The sequence below is a fragment of the Mustela erminea genome, chromosome X (assembly GCF_009829155.1).
Source record: "Mustela erminea isolate mMusErm1 chromosome X, mMusErm1.Pri, whole genome shotgun sequence".
NCBI classification, from domain to species: domain Eukaryota; kingdom Metazoa; phylum Chordata; class Mammalia; order Carnivora; family Mustelidae; genus Mustela; species Mustela erminea.
In genome coordinates this window covers 31,902,866-31,920,600 of record NC_045635.1, presented here as the reverse complement: position 1 = coordinate 31,920,600, position 17,735 = coordinate 31,902,866, and the positions used below count along the sequence as shown (strand labels likewise).

The 17,735-nt window shown below is 38.7% G+C and overlaps 1 protein-coding gene across 1 annotated transcript in view; it reads right to left on the bottom strand.

Moving 5' to 3' along the window:
- The window catches only part of CFAP47 (cilia and flagella associated protein 47), a 521,025-nt gene that overhangs the window by 145,875 nt on the left and 357,415 nt on the right, over positions 1–17,735 (bottom strand). Inside the window, exon 51 of the mRNA XM_032330937.1 lies at positions 12,696–12,793. Within this exon, the coding sequence (XP_032186828.1) occupies positions 12,696–12,793 (98 nt within the window). The remainder of the gene's footprint in view (positions 1–12,695; positions 12,794–17,735) is intronic.

Below are 17,735 nucleotides of genomic sequence, written 5' to 3'. Positions count from 1 at the left end.
AAAAGCTTTAAGTATCCAATTAATTAAGAGTGCTGTATTTCTAGTCTGGTAAAATTCGTGTCAAATTTAACTACAGCATTATAAAAAATAATTTCAACGTTCATTATAACTTGAATATTTTCTTTTCAAGTTTAAATCGATAAAAAGCCCTAAATTACACCTTTAAAATATAGTATTGTATGAATAATCTCTTTTAAATATACATCTGCCAAAATACTGTCAAAATTAATTTAGACAAGATTAATTTTCTAACTGTATTTCTTAAGGCCATAAAAATTAGATATTTCTTTAAATATTTCATGTGCTCAATAAGTTAAAGTGATTTTTGTCATTCATCATTTGATGAGATGATCCAGGTTTGTAAGTTTATTCTTGAAATACCTCCTTTGTGTTAGCTACATAATCCAAAAATACATAACTATTTTCAACGTCAGAAAAATAATGTATAAAGAAGTCATTTGCAAAAATGGTTAATAGTCTTATTGTCTAAGGCATCCTGCCACCCCCATTCCATTTTATGACAAATAACTCTCACTCAATAGGAAATATAAAGACAGCTGAATTTCTGTGATTACGCTCTCTATATAAATGGTGTGAAATATTTGGCTAGTGTATGTCTTGCCAATGGCATATTCTCCCACTTTGATGAGTGGTTTTATAAGTTTTTTAGAATTAAATATATATCAATTTGGACTGATTTTGGTTTTGGAAATTCAAGTGAAATAGTGACTTTTTTTTTGTCTTTTGTCTTTACATGGCCTCTTTTGGGTGCAATGATAGCATTCCTTTATAAGGTGTTCAGTATTTTTCTCTGGATTGTACTTAAGCAATATTTTAGCTAACATAATGACTGCTTAAAGAAATTGGTTTCATTTTTCATCATCCTTTTGTAAAAGCAATAAATTATGTATATTTAATCCTGTGGCATATAAGTAAAGATTTTAGAGCATGGAGACCTTCATAGCTGAGTGAAATAAGTCAAGCAGAGAGAGTCAACTATCATATGGTTTCACTTATTTGTGGAGCATAACAAATAGCATGGAGGACATGGGGACTTAGAGTGGAGAAGGGAGTTGGGGGAAATTGGAAGGGGAGGTGAACCATGAGAGACTATGGACTCTGAAAAACAATCTGAGGGTTTTGAAGGGACGGGGGGTGGGAGGTTGGGGTACCAGGTGGTGGGTATTATAGAGGGCACGGATTGTATGGAGCACGGGGTGTGGTGCAAAAATAATGAATACTGTTATGCTGGAAATAAAAATAAATTAAAAAAAAAAAAAAAAAAAGATGTTGAAATTTAGAACACTGAAAAAACTCACTCAGCTGAAATTGGAATAGGTTTAAAATACGTACAAACAGATGTATTGAATTTTGCAAATTATAAACGTTTTCAGAGGAACTTTGATTACTTATATTCATTTTCATTTTTAAAATGTATTTATTTATTTGAAAGGGAGAGAGAGGAGGAGAGGGGGTAGATGGGGAGGGGCAGAGAGAGACTCTTAAGCAGGCTCCACTCCCAGTGCAGATCCCGATTCGGGGCTCAGTCTCATGACCCTGAGATCATGATCTGAGCTGAAATCAAGGGTCAGATGCTTAAATGACTGAGCCTCCCAGGACCCCTCACCCACCATATTCACTTTAAAACAAATATAAAATATTTTCAGGGACACCTGGGTGGCTCAATCTGTTAAGCATCTGACTTCACTCAGTCATGATCTTGGTTGGGGTCCTGGGATCAGGCCCCTCATGGGGCTCCGTGCTCAGCAGAGAGTCTGCTTGTCCCTCTCCCTCTGCCCCTCCCCACCTTGTGCTCTTCCTTTCTCTCTCCCTCTCTCATGAATAAATAAATAAATAAATAAATCTTTAAAGATATTTTTGGCATCTAAATATAATTTATATGTTCATTATTTTCTTAAAATAGAAAAAACATTTTGAGAGATTTTAAAACAGGTCAGGTCATTCCCCTCTTTACACTCTCAAGTGGCTTCTAGTTGCACGTGGAATAAAATCTCGTCTTACCCTCAGAGGCCCTGCAAGACGCGGCCCTGACGGCACCTCTGACTGGAAGAACCGCCCCCCTGCCCCCCGCAATCCCCAACCCACTGCCATTTCTGTCCAAGCTCCAGCCTCACAGGCATCATTTCTGTTCCTGGAATGTCTGGGCTCCTACCTACTACCTCCCGTCTCACCAAGCTCATTTTGTTCCGAGGGCCGGGATATTTGTCAGTTGCTCCACCTGGGTGCATTTCCTCAGTCTTCACGCCACAGTTGACGAAACTCTGGACTATTTTTGTTGGCAAAATTATCACTAAATTTAGCTTAGGTATTTATTGTCATGGTAACAGAAAAACTGAATAGACTAAATTCGGTAGAGAACTGAAAACGGTTTCTCTTCCACTACTGATCTCCAAACCTGGCAGGATCTCCCTATCTCCACCTTGTTGTTTTCTCAGAATAGTTCCTAATGCCAGAGCAGTCTGGTTGTCAGATCTTTAGAGAGGTATAAAATCAATCAACATTTTCATTTCATGTCCAGTGAATGTTTTCCCTGATCTTTCCTCCTGGTACTCCCTCCCTACCCCCAAGATACGTAGTAATTTTTCAGACTGCTTGTGAGGAAGCAGGTAGATGTGACCTGCTCTTTTCAAGCCTCCACTCTAATTTCCTCTCCTGTAATCACTATGTTAATATGGCATCTTCAAGGCTACAGGATGAAGATGGGATGAGAGGTAAAAAAACAAAAGCCACTTACTCAACTGATACTGATTGATCTTTTCCAGTTGACTTTCTAGGTCCTTCTCTTTTCCTCTTTCTAGCACTACCCCATACAGACTTTTTTTCCTGGGTTCTTCTCACCCTGGCAGAATGCATGTTGAGCAGATCCTTTTAAATTAGCCCACCTGACATGGAGTAGAATCCACTTTGATCTACAAGATCTTGTCATGTGCCAGTGAACGTGCCGCTGCTATCTCTCTAGGCACTTCCCCTCCATCCACGGTCCAGTCTTTTAGCAAGAACTCACCAAAATCCAATGAGCATTAAACTGTCAGTTTCCACTCTTTAAAGAAGCCACACCTCATTTTTGTGTTCTGGCCAACATACACAGAGGCTAGACATGGGTGATAGGCTAAAGATGTCTCATCTTTCTTGACATGGCAAAAATATTATCCCTCCAGGAAAATTTTGTGCTCCCCTTCATAATATGAAGAGATCGCTGAGCAGGAGCTGCCCAACCAGAGGTAACATTTCCCAAACTCTCCTGCACCCAGGCATACCCATGTTACTAGTTCTAATAGCATATGGGTAGAGGTGATGTGTACTGCCTCTGCGATGACATGATTGAGAAACCAGCGGAAATTCTTTTCTGTTTCCTCTTTCTTTCTCCATATATATATATGCACACAGGAACTGCTTAGTTCCTAAAGGTTGATGGAACTTTTATATGGGAGGACGCTGGATATCAGCCACCAACTGGGAACAAGTGCACCAGAATGTTACAAGTATTAAGAACTTTTATTGTGTTAGGCCACTGAAATTGTGGAGTTGATCATGTCAGCTAAAACACCGTAACTAAAACATTTAGTGAGTCCTTTATAAAGGACTTTATGAAGCAGCTTTCATAACACGGAACGAAAATTATCAATGGCTCCCAGGTTTGTCTTTAGTTGAAAATATAAGACAACAGAAAAACTTCCCATAAAATATCTTATTTCAATGTTATTTTTGTCTTCTGTCTTACTCCACTATAATGTTAGCTCCATGTAAATAGGGGCCTTGTTTGTAATATTCATCACTGTTCCTCAGCATCTAGAATAGTGAGAAGGATACCAGAGGCATTAAATACTCGCTAAAGAATAAATGTGCAATTTGTAAGACATGTTAGTGTTTGTATATAAACCTAATGGTTAATATGTCTAATAGTCTGGATACTTTGAACTAAATAATACAGCAACCACTGATAAGATCTTACTCAGGAAGAGTTTAAAAGTATCAAGTAAACCTAGGCTACCTCCTTTCATGAACGTTATTGATAAGGACAGCTCTGAGAAAGACAGTGGGTTGAATTTATCATTTGGTTGCCAGTTCACACCTTCTCCGAATAGGGAAAATTTAACCCACTGAATATTTGCACTGAAAACCTCATCACTTCCTACTCTAACTGGGTCAGAGTAAATCAAGATTATGTTTTTTTGCCCATAAAAGCCTAATGGAGTCAATGACAATTCAACATGCACTAGCAGGATATATTTCCCACCATACCTTCTCCCAGAAGATAATCATGAGTTCACTTCATTTTATTTTATTCTTTTTTTATTTAAAGATTTTACTTATTTATTTGAGAGAGAGAGAGATAGGGAGAGCGAGCACAAGCAAGGGGAGAGAGGGAGAAGCAGGCTCCCTGCTGAGCATGGAACCCAACATGGGGCTCAATTCCAGGACCCTGGAATCGTGACCTGAGCCAAAGGCAGACGCTCAACCGACTGAGCCACCCAGGCGTCCCCATGAGTTCCTTTTAAAGGGATTATTTCTGAGGTGCCTGGCTGATTCAGTCACTAAAGCATGTAACTCTTGATCTCAGGGTCATGGATTCAAGCCCCATGTTGGGCACAGAGCCCACTTAATTAAAAAAAAAAAAATTAAAGGGGTTATTTCTGAGGTCCAAAACACACAATATTAATGTAAGTGAGGCATATTATTGAGGAAATTTTCAATTTTAATTTTATTCCATTTACAAACATCACCAAGTCAGTTAACAAACTGTACCAGGGTGTTTTAAAATGTACCATGTAATTCGAAAGAAGTGATAACTACAGTCTGTCTCAGGGATTTTCCTAAATTGAAAAGTTAGTCCCAACAGTTCAGAACTCAGAGGAAACAGGCAGACAGCTGAAAACTAGAAATGCCCTTGACATTCCTCTGCTACTGCCACCCGCATGGCCCCTATACCTAAGAAAGTCATGCTTCACACTTCCCCACCCAGCCTGAGACATACAGAATGCAGACGTGCAATCAAGGTGTGTTGCCAGGGCCAGACCGGCAGATGATGTGCGAGTGAGCATGTACTCGACGGGCACTGAGAACCTGTGAAAAAGTCAGAAACTCCTGAAGAGTGTATAGGTTTGTTGTGTGTATTCAGATACTTACCATCACCTCAGGGGCGGGAGTGGGGGTGCAGCAGCTATTAGAAGCTGTGACAAATAAAAATATATCTGAGGGGCACCTGGGTGGCTCAATGGGTTAAAGCCTCTGTCTTTGGCTCAGGTCGTGATCCCAGGGTCCTGGGATCGAGCTCCGCATCGGGCTCTCTGCTCCGCAGGGAGCCTGCTTCCTCCTCTCTTTCTGCCTGCCTCTCTGCCTACTTGTGATCTCTGTCAAATAAGTAAATAAAATCTTAAAAAAAAAAAAAAAAAGAAATATATCTGGTTGTAGGGACTGATCCCTAGGAATTAGCCTCCTGCTTAACTGTTTAAGATAAGGTCTCTCTCCCTCTGCTCTCTGTATACACACATATGTATGTATATATGTAGAGCGCAAAATGGAGCCTCTCATGTCAAGCAGGGGCCTATGTCAAGCAATGACGCAAGTAGTTAAAGGTACTGCAGCTACAAGATATCACCAGGACCAGCATCAGCTGATGCCTCAGCACTGGTAACAAGGAGAACCAGAGCAGGTCTGCAGCGGCCCAAGACTGATTCAATCCCTTTAAAAAGGGGAGGACTGGAGCGCCTGGGTGGCTCAGTGGGTTAAAGCCGCTGCCTTCAGCTCAGGTCATGATCCCAGGGTCCTGGGATGGAGTCCCGCATCTGGCTCTCTGCTCAGTGGGGAGCCTGCTTCCCTTCCTCTCTGTCTACCTCTCTGTCTACTTGTGATCTCTGTCTGTCAAATAAATAAATAAAATCTAAAAAAAAAAAAAAAGGGGGAGGACTTCGGCAGCAAACTCTTAAGACTCTTCAGACATGACCTCTCTATGTCTGACCACTAAAAAAAGGCAACTGCGGCTGAAACTCTGTGCGATGGATCTCCGAAAGCTGAGATCCTTCACTGTTTGAATATAATAAAAGATAAGAGTCCAAAGTTGACTCGGACAGGACCCAGGCCTCACCTCCAACTGTGCGCCCACAGACTGACTTCGGGTTTGGTTCGTTAACTTCCTACCCCCTTCTGTTATCGTGTTTGTTGTGTGGCTTGTCTTCTGTTCTGTTCTGTGTGCCATGTAAGAAGCCAAGTTGGATCACATGGTGAACTGTCATTGAGTTTGGAATCCTGAACCTGCTTTATCATTGTGATTTAACTTTGCTTCATGACTGAATAAGGCTGACATTGTGGGAAGACAAAACTCATGTATGTGCCTTCATAGCCTGCTCATGGCTTGTATATATGTATTTACATACATGTACATATACACATATAGTCTATATTTTATTTTCTCAAGATAAATTCAAAGCAGAAAATTAATTTTTTACATCAAGACCTCACGAGGAAGAAAAATTTCAGTATCATGTACAATAGCCATGATATATGATCTTTCACCCCCCCAAAAAAATATAGAATATAAAAATACAAAAAAAAATCAAGAAGAAGAAAATAATAGTGTTTTTAACTATGCTCCTGAAAGGGAGAAAATGCCACCATCCAAAGATATGTCTCTTTGTCATACTGATTATTTTTAGGAAAACTGATTATTTTTAGGAAGCAACAAACACAAACACTAAGCTCCTTGGAAAAACTAAGTAGGAGTTACTCTTTTATAATAGACATTTACATTCATAAGGGAAATCTGCTTTTGTAATAGCATCTCCCTCACTGGGGGCTGGGGGGATGGGGGAATGACTCTAAATCCCTAGAGACTCTTATCAATAGAAAAGGCAAAGCATAAATCGGCACAGCAACATTACCCTTGTTTACAATGCTTTTCCTGGTCACCTCCAATAAAACTGACTCCCCACCCCCAACATTTTGCTTTGTCTTTAGCTGAAGATAGTATTTAGTATTTAAGATGAAGGCTTCTGTCATTTTGAGGAGTTATTCAGTTTCCCGGGTCTCTCCCATGTATACAGGAAGGAGATATACATGTTATTAAACTTCTGTTTGATTTTCTCCTGTTAATTTGTCTCATGTCAATTTAATTCTTAGACCAGGCAAAAAAACCTTCAAAGGTATAATAAATGTTTCCCTCCCCAACATTCTTCTCTCACTAACTTGCAGAGAGACTTCTGGGTCTCACTATTAATAATACAGTGAATTTCATTAAAGATTGATTATAAAATGAAAAAAATTAGTCATTCAATTGTCACTGACAACAGAACAAATATTATGGAGGCTATGACTGATTTAAAGCTTAAAGCATAGGTTTTATCCACACACTTAAGTTTTGTTTTCAGAACACATTTGTAACTCATTACTGTACATTGAAATTATTGTCAGTAGGAAGATAAAGAATCGCTCTCATTATTCTCACACAGTCAAACTATAAGACATATAAGAGATTTCTAAGGTCAAACAAAATGGAATAGCAGATATCACATGTTAAAAATTCCAAGAGAATACTAAATAATTTACACCAAGAGATAATGGACTGCTAACAACCACTTATTGTTTACTGTGAATATAACCTGATTTTTGGAACTTACTCTGAAGAAGTAACCAAATTTATGTGCCTTAAGGGTATAAACATTTCTTACATGAATGCTATTTTAGAGAGATTCTGACCATCTTTAAGGAAGATGTGAAAACTGGTTGAATGTAACAAAAGCTGAGATACAGATGGAAAATCAGAGATGGCTTAGTAATTTGAAAGCTCCATTGCTACATCTGATGATCTAAGGTTTAAATAAAATACATCTCAAAAGCTTGGCAAAATAGCGAATGCATTAAAAACTATTAGCTAACAGTTTATAGGTAAGGACAACAATTTTAGCATACTTTTGAAAGTATTTGGAAAACTTCTTCAAGAAGTGCACAAAGATTTATGTGATGGGATTATCTAAAAGAATCCATATGATCTCCACCAACTGAACCATCATGTCTGGGAGTTAAAGAGTACATTCATTTTTACCTTAGGCAATTACTACTAGAAAGGTGGGAAAACAATAACTAGGAGACAACATCACTGTCATTTAGCAGCCTAACTGGATTGAGGTACTCAAAAAAGACTCCCCTCTGGTATCAACTTCAGCTGAAAGTGATTGCTTAGTACAATATACCTACCTGTAGTGACAAACAGCAATTTAGCAATTCATGGCGCTAAGTTCTACTCCTGTACTGCTAAATGGAACGGAGGCTCAGGAGTTGCATTTTTATCTATGTAGACCTTGGATATAAATTACTAAATATCTTTATAAAATAACTATGTTAACTATACCTAATGAAAAATAAGAGCAATGGTGAAATTGGTAATAATCAGAAGAACATACGTAAACAAGATGAGTTATAGGTATTACATTGTGGTACCAAAACCAGGAAAGGTTTAAAGTAAAAACTGACAGGAAATCAACACAAACTGAATGAGAATTACATGTGTTAAAAACAAAAACAAAAACAAAAACAAAAATTTGGAGCCTTGCTGGCCCAGTTGGAAGAACACATGACTCTTGATCTCAGGGTTGTGGGTTCGAGCCCCATGTTGGGTGTGGAGATTACCAAAAAAATAAAAATAAACAAACTTAAAAAAACAAACCAAACCAAACCAAATTAAAAGTAACCACAGGCCCCAAATGGCATCACTTAGGCCAAATCCCCAAAGTAGAGGCATAACACATATTTTAATTGCAGTTTCAATTTCAAACTGCCATAAAAATATTGATGTAGATTTTACATGAGCCTCCTGGGTCACGAAGTTGCCTGTCAACAGTAGCCTAGAACTACCCAGACAGTGGCTCCATCTGGCTTCACTGTGATCTTAGGTATGGGGGTGGGGGGGGGGAGCGAGCTGGGCCTCTGGAACCTTGGAGGAAGTGCCTGCTCACATTCTGCCCTGAGAGGGTCACTAAGCCCCAGGCCACCTGAGTTCCAGTGCTGACCCTGGCTTATTATTTAAGCTGGAGCAAGTTTCTGGATCCCAGTTTGTTCATCTTTATAAAGGGAAAAGTATTAGTTCCTAGATCACACGGTTATAGTAAGAATTAAATGAGTTCATACTTGCAAAACAGAGCAATGGTTGACACTCAGCAAGTGTCCAATGGTTATTATTTGCATGCCAGTCACCTTCTCTGTCTAAACTATGAGTAGGAGCCCAAAGCCTATGAATGTTTTAAATAAAGCTGATGTGAACACACACACACACACACACACACACACACACACACACACACAAATAGCCTTATATATATAGGCTATATAATGTAGCCTTAATTGGTCAGTCAGGAATTTTCTGATGGGTGCCAATGAATCTGTATATACCTTCTCCATCCCTCAAAGGAAAATGAACTAATCGGCAGGCTAAGACCCCTTGCTCTTTACCATGACTAAAAGTTACTTTGTCTGGAACAATCTTTTTTTTTTCCCTAATAAATTTCTTGCCCTACCCTCCATCTATAAAATCCTTTCATTTTGTACAACTCCATGGTGCTCCCCTCTACTAGCTAGATGGGACGCTGATTTAATAAAGCCAGTTAGATCTTCTAATATACTTGGCTGTACTTTTTTTTTTAAGAATGTATTTATTTGTTTCAGAGAGAGAGAGAGACAGAATGAGAGGGAGGGATAGAAGATGGAGAAAGAGAATCTCAAGCAGATTCCAAGCTGGGCGAGGAGCCCAATGTGAGGCTCTGTCTCAGGACCCTGAGATCATGACCTGATCCGAAACCAAGAGTTGGATGCAATTAACCGACTACACCACCCAGGCGCCCCACTTGGTCGTATTTTTATTTAACACACAATAATAATGAAATTTATTACATAGGGAGGGGCAAGTCTTTTATGGAAAATGGACAAGGGCCGTTGTTTGAAAATACATTATTTATGAAAATAATGTGTTCCCGAAAAGTGTATATGCAAATATTAATTTTAAAAATGAAAACATATTTGAAGCACATTAAAAGAAACAGATGGTGTTTTCTTTTTGCTCAGTCTTCTTACTTATCCACTAATGTACCCTGATGGTATATTTTCTCAGTCAGTATAACAATCTTTAACATTCAAAGTTGAGAGTTAAAAAATCTTAATTTCTATTTCTATCAGTTTTGCTTGAAGGGTTAACAACTCTTTCCAAAACGGGGGCACATTATATACCATTTCATGAGAAGATGTAAACCATTGTTTGTCTACTAGTATTTTACAATTAAATCTTTTTTTGTTACTTTGAGTTGCAGGTCTCTACTCATCTCTATACCTATTTTAAACATATAATTAACAAGGGAGCCAATGTCTATATTTTTTGAGGTGCCACCTCATGGTTCCAATTTCTCCTGGACCCATTTAAAATGTTTTTTTTCTCCTGTGTCCTGAAAGAGATTTGTGCTAATCCAGTAATCATTTTCCACAGCAAGTGGTTATGTAAAGTTATATCATTTTAAAATAACGCATAAGAAAGATTTTATTCTGTAGTGATAACAGGATCACAGAAATGAGACATTTTCATTGAGTGAAATGACCCTACCATGATCATATTAAATCATTTTCCACTTAGAAGAGAATGCTTTTGCAAGCTCCATTTGAGTGCATCTCAATAGTTTAACCACCCATTTTCTATGTCTCAGTGGAGATTTACCCAGAAATCAAGTGGGCAAGTAATTGATTTACAGATTTAAACTATTTTAGTCTTTTTAAATTTTTTTATTTGTTGGAGCATAAGTTCAAGGTTCTAAATAATCAATTTTATGAAAACTATATCTGCATGTTTAAAAATGAAAGTAATCTTTACCATCAATTTAAATATCTGAATACTAACAATAAGAAAATTAAATCAAATTAAAACATGGTTAAGAGCAATTAATACCGATTTCATGTTTCATTTAAACCAAAACTCAATTTGGGGCACCTGGGTGGCTCAGTTGGTTAAGTGTCTGACTTCAGCCTAAGTCATGATCTCGGAGTCCTCAGATCGGGGTCAGCGCTAGGCTCCAAGTTCAACAGGAAATCTGCTTTACCCTCTCCCCCTGACCCTCTCTCCCCTGCTATGCTCTCCCTGTCTCTCAAATAAGTAAATAAAGTCTTAAAAACAACAACAACAACAAGATTCAATATTTAACTTTATTAAATAATAATAATGAACATGGATTTAGTAACGCTTTAATAAGTAACATAAAACACTCCTATTCTTAGTCAGTATTACTTAAAATGCCAAATCTATCCCTGTTACTCCAAATGTGTGTGTGTTTTTTTTTAAAGATTTTATTTATTTATTTGACAGACAGAGATCACAAATAGGCAGAGAGGCAGGCAGAGAGAGAGGGGGAGGCAGGCTCCCTGCTGAGCAGAGAGCCCCATGCGGGGCTCGATCCCAGGACCGTGAGACCATGACCTGAGCCGAAGGCAGAGGCTTTAATTCACTGAGCCACCCAGGTGCCCCTCCAAATGTGTTTTAAAGTGAAAGGCCTAATGTAGAAACCAAGAAGAATCAGTACTGAAAGAGTCAAGAGACTGCAGGAACCAAAGACAGGTCTCCTCAAAAATTTGCCACTTTGGGGGCTGCCTGGGTGGCTCAGTGGGTTAAGCCTCTGCCTTCAGCTCAGGTCATGATTTCAGGGTCCTGGGATAGAGTCTCACATCGGGCTCTCTGCTAGGCAGGAAGCCTGCTTCCTCTCTCTCTCTCTTTCCCTCTGCTTGCCTCTCTGCCTACTTGTGATCTCTCCCTGTCAAATAAATAAAATCTTTAAAAAAAAATTTGCCACTTTGGCAGGAAGATGATTTTGAGTTAAAAAGCAATCAAAACCCAGCAAATTCAGGAAAAGCTCTTTACTTATCTCCTCAACTGCATAAAAAGGATTTAGACAGAAGCCCTGCTCGGGAAAGAGAGCTATCACCACAGATAGCTACATTACACTAGGAACTGGGCAGGGAGGAACCTAGCAAGGCCTGATTGATCAAAGTTCTCTGTATCCCTTTGTTTCCAAGAGGCCCAGCAACATTTGCTTACTAAATATTTATCCTTTTTCATCTTTATGTAAATTGCATTTCTTCCCTTTGAAGTCTCAGACCCCTACCACCCTCTCCTTAATTGAAAATGACATATATACCTCATTTTGCCTATCTTTGTAGTTTCCGTGTCTATGTGCATTCCCAACATACACTACTAAATTTGATTTTTTTTCCTGTTAATCTGTCTCACGTCAATTTGATTCTTAGTCCAGTCAGAAAGACCTTGAGGGGACAGGATAGTCCTGATCCCTGACAAAGCATAATCGTGCTTTTACCATATGTGTGAGGGTAAGTACGCTAAGTTTAAGTTTGCTCTTGGTAACTCTTTTTTTTTTTTTTCCCTCTTGGCAACTCTTGAAATATGCAAGTAGAATTCTAATCAGTAAAGCTACTATAAGATACCATAGAGCTAAAAGATGTTTTCCATAAGTACTTAAGGTCCATATTACCGAATTTAAAATAAAACGGCTATAATTTTAAAAAAATGCTATAATTTGAACAATTTATTCTAATGTGCTCATTTAATATGGATGTTTTTAAGGGATCGCAATTTAAGTGTACAACAAAAGCTCTGTTTGCAAAAAAATAGTCTAAAACATTTAAGGGGTTCTTACCAGAGCAAGGCATTTCATTTCAATAATGTTTACTGGTGGTCCCGGAGAGCTATGGATCTCGAGATGATACCAGACATGGAAATTGCTAAAACTATTATCTGAAAAACAAAAAACAACAAACAAACATCTCTTAATGTAGGTTTCTGAATATCATACTTAACATAAAACTTTGAGAAACCTCAGTACATACCGTTTTCAAACTCTTTGGTGAACTCATTTGTTATGAGAGGGCAGTGGAGGGTGCAAAGCTGATTGCATTACAATTTGTAAGTGCAAAGAGAAGCACCATCCTGCATGGCCATGACCTTGCCCTATAAAAGCTCTTCACCTTCCCCATGTCTTCATTATATTCACCACTAAAATAAGAATGTTTTACTTCTAAGTTAAGAATTGATATTTCCGGGGCGCCTGGGTGGCTCAGTGGATTAAGCCGCTGCCTTTGGCTCAGGTCATGATCTCAGTGTCCTGGGATCTAGCCCTGCATCTGGCTCTCTGCTCAGCGGGGAGCCTGCTTCCCCTTCTCTCTCTGCCTAACTCTCTGCCTACTTGTGATCTCTCTCTGTCAAATAAATAAATAAAATCTTTAAAAAAAAAATTGGTATTTCCAAAGAAATAACCAATCATTTCTCCCCCTAATTGCCCAAACATTCACATATTATCTATAGAACGGATGTGGAAAACAAAGGCAGAAGAATAGTTACTAAATTTCCTTTCTACCTAGGGCTCACTGACAAGTCCTTGAAACAGGCAGAGTGACATTCCTCTAGGGACTCCACTGCCTCCACCTTAATATTTTGCTATGGGCAAAAGGGAATCCTAGCCTGACTGCCCCCCCACCCCCAACCAGGATCCTGTAGTCTACTTTAACATATAAAAATTCATTTGGAAATTTCCTTTATCTCTAAACTCTCCAAGATATGTGCTGGCAATCATTCCCAAGCATATGGCCCACTGATAAACATCTGAAGGGTCTCATGACTAACGTTTTATTAGACGGTAATAAATGACCTTTTCCCAACAACAGCTAGCCCCTCAAGGTCCCTGAAACTTTGCTTCCAAAATTCCTTAGAGACTTAGGCTATTCCTGACCCCCTCCCAACTTGCAAGTATATAATGGACCACCCCTCACAACCCCAGGGGCAGCAGCTCTTTCTGCCCACGGTCCGGTCCCTGTGCTTTAATAAAACACCATTTTGCACCAAAGACATCTCAACAATTCTTTCTTGGTTGTTGGCTCTGGACTCTACCCCACTGAACCTCACCTATATTCTCAAACTTCATCAGAACTATCTAAGTATTATATTATAGATCACAGTGGTACATTTTCAGCACTCTAAGATTCTAGTCTAAGGACAAAATCAGGAATAGTTGATAAGATTTTTTCTTTTCTTGAAGTGTGAAAAAGGATGCTAGCAATTCAGCCTTAAGGAAGCTGGATTGGGAACGAACTACATGGTGAGAAATTAATGTTTACATCACGGTTCTAGATTTTTTTTTTTTTTTTTTACTCAATCTCAAGTTTGCCATTTGTTTAACGTGATCTGTTCAGCTTCTACTTTGATACTCTTTGTTCTCCAGTGTTGAGTTAGTATATGGTTTAAGATGTCCTCCAATTTCAGGTATTCATATGCATATTGAAATCAGTATTGGCATGTTTTAAAGATTCCGGGTACTGCTCTGTTTGCCTAACTTACTTAGGTGAATCATTACCCTCTTTGGGCCTCAGTTTCCTCATCTGAAAGAAGGGGCCCAGACCAGTGGAATTCTCGCTTCTGAACAAGAGTGTTGTGCATTGCACTATATTGTGTTGTATGGAACTGTATTGCATGGTGAAGGGGAGTAGAATTTGCCACCCCAAAATATGTCTTTGGTATAAGGACTTTTTGAGCTTATTATTATTTTTTAAATATTTTATTTATTTATTTGACAGAGAGAGATCACAAATAGGCAGAGAGGCACCTAGAGAGAGGGGGAAGCAGGCTCCCTGCTGAGCAGAGAACCTGCTGGGAAGTTCTATCCCAGGACTCTGAGACCAGGACTTGAGCCAAGGGCAAAGGCTTAACACACTAAGCCACCCAGGCACCCCTTAAACAGATTATTTTTTTAAAAAGTGGATACAGAAGCTCTGAAAACTGAGTAAAAGTTACTCTTTTATAAGAGACATTTACATTTCTAAAGGAAATCTGCATTTGTAAGGGTGTCTCCTCTCTGTACTAAGAAGCTGGGAAGACTCAATCTCTAGAAACTCCCATCAGTGGAGGACAGTGACCTAAATCTGCAAAACAATGTTACTCTTGTTTACTGTGCTTTCCTGTTAACTTTGCATTATTGGTTCTCCATCCCCCAACATCCTTTTTGTCTTTAACTGGAGACTGTATTTTAAGGTAAGGGCTTGGGCCATTCCAAGGAGTTACTCATTCTTCCTGGGTCTCTCCCAAGTATGCAAGAGGTATACTTTTTCTGGGGGGGGGGGGTGGCGGGGAAGGTCAGAGGGAAGGGAAAATGAGGGTCAAAGCAAGCTCCACAACCCACCAGAGCACCACACGGTGCTCAATCCCAGGACCCTGAGATCATGACCTGAACCGAAGTCAAGAATGGAATGTTTAACTGAATGAGCCACCCAAATATCCCACATGGTAACTGACCTTTTGTTTTTTTTTTAATTATTCCCCCCTACCGGGAACATTGTATCTTATTGTACTGCAATGCATTACTTCATACCATATTATATTATATTGTATTGTATGCCACTCTACTCTAATACTTTAGCTATTAAGAAGTATTTATCAAATTAGTGGATCTAAGAACAATCCAGACATTCAGAACAATTAGCTAATGAGAGGGAGACAGACAAGGCCCATGTGAATTCTTCCAAGTACTTGTGAGAAGTTCTTAAGGGTGATTTTACCTCCGTATTTTGAATTGCCTTCTGTGCTTATTTATTTTATAGACACCAACTAATTACCTTGGAACCATTAATGCACAGAGAATAAGTTACCAGCTTTATGTGGATGTTTGGTTACTGAGGAAACCTGTGTTCACTTTTGTATTGGCTGCTCCTTCAATTCTATGACAGTGCTTTAAATGCTTTTATGATGTTTAAATGTGACATCTCAAAATAAACCAAAGTTGTTAAAATGAAAAATGTTTCCCCTTCTAGGTTGCTCATGTATATTCCACTGGCTTTTCCTATGCTTTAATCCACAGTGAACTCACAGGGAAAATAATTCTGGAGAGAAAGGGCTTCGTGACTATAAAGACTGAATGCCCTACAATTCTGGGTTGGCACAAAGAAAAAATAAAACAGTCTGCTCATCTATGGAATAGAGACTGTCTTAGTCAAGGTTCTCCAGAGAAAGAGAACCAATAGGATATGTGTATACATAAAAAGAGACAGAGAAACAGAAGCTGAGAGAGACTGATTTTAAGAAAACGGCTCATGCAATTGACTTGATAGATCCAAAATCTGCAGGTTAGGTCACCAGGCTGTAGACCCAGGAAAGAATTGCAGTGCAAACCCAAAAGTAGTCCATGGGTAGAATTCTTTTCTGTTCTGGGGAACAAAATTCTTTTTTGTTCTGAGAGGTCGGTTTTGGTTCTGTTAAAATATTCAACTGATTAGATGAGACCTACCCACACTATGGAGGTCCATCTTCTTTATTCAAAGGCCACAGATTTAAATATAATTCTCGTCCAAAATCACCTTCACAGAAACATCCAGAAAAATGTTTTACTATTATCTGGGCACAATAACCTAGCTAGGTTGGCACATAAAATTAGCAATCACAGAAACAATAACAGTTAATATTTGTGATTGCTGTGATGATCACATAAGGCACTGTTGTGATGTAGCTGATTTAATTCCAGCAGTGATAAAAATGAACAGTATGAGTTTATTGGTTAGTATAAGATTAAAGATGGTTTATTAGGGGCACCTGGGTGGCTCAGTGGGTTAAAGCCTCTGTCTTCGGCTCAGGTCATGATCCCAGGGTTCTGGGATTGAGCCCCACATGGGGCTCTCTGCTCAGCGGGGAGCCTGCTTCCTCCTCTCTCTCTGCCTGCCTCTCTGCCTACTTGTGATCTCTGCCTGTCAAATAAATAAACAAAATCTTTAAAAAAAAAAAAAAAAAAAGATGGTTTATTAGCGAGAACAAAAGTAATAATTATTAAACATTGTTTAACCACAGGACTTAAACACATTAAAACTTTTTGCTGATTATAAAATCAGTAACATTCACTATAGTGAGTTTTAGAAATTCCTGAAAAGCCTAAAGATGAAATTTATTCATTACCTCATGACTAAGAGTAAATACTTATTTTTCTTATATAAAACTCCAGGTTTGATATGTCAATATAGACACAAAGGTATAAATACACTGGCGTATACAAATTATATAAAATTGGTATATCCATATGCATGTGTGTGTTTGTGTGTGTAAACACATTTTTATCCTTCAGACAACATTTGCTATTAGAACTTGAGTTTTATCCCTAATCATTAGGAAAATGCAAATCAAAAACCACAATGAGCTATCGCCTCACAACCGTTAGGATGGCTACTATCTAAAGAACAGACAACTGCAAGTGCTGGTGGGATATGTAGAAAAGGTAACCTTGTGCTCTGTTGGTAGCAAATACAAATTAGTGGACCCACTGAAACCGCCAACAGAATTAAGTAAATAAGTAATTAAAGGCAAGTCACCCATAGTTAAAGACCATTGGGAAAAACACCGGGAAGGAACTTAGAATATGCTTTAAGATAAGAAAAATGTAGGGGTGCCTGGCTAGCTCAGTCGGAGGAACATGCGACTCTTGATCTTGGGGTTGTGAGTTTGAGGACCATGATAGGCATGGAGAAAACTCAAATAAATAAATAAAGTTAAAAAAAAAAAGATAATGAAAATTTAGCCCAAGGGAACAGGAAATTAAATAGCCTGTGCTGACATCATAGTCACAAGGTGTATAGCCTCAGTTTTTGCTAACAAAGATTTCATCACTGACACACATTGTTAAAATTTTTGCAGAACTAGACCAGCGAAT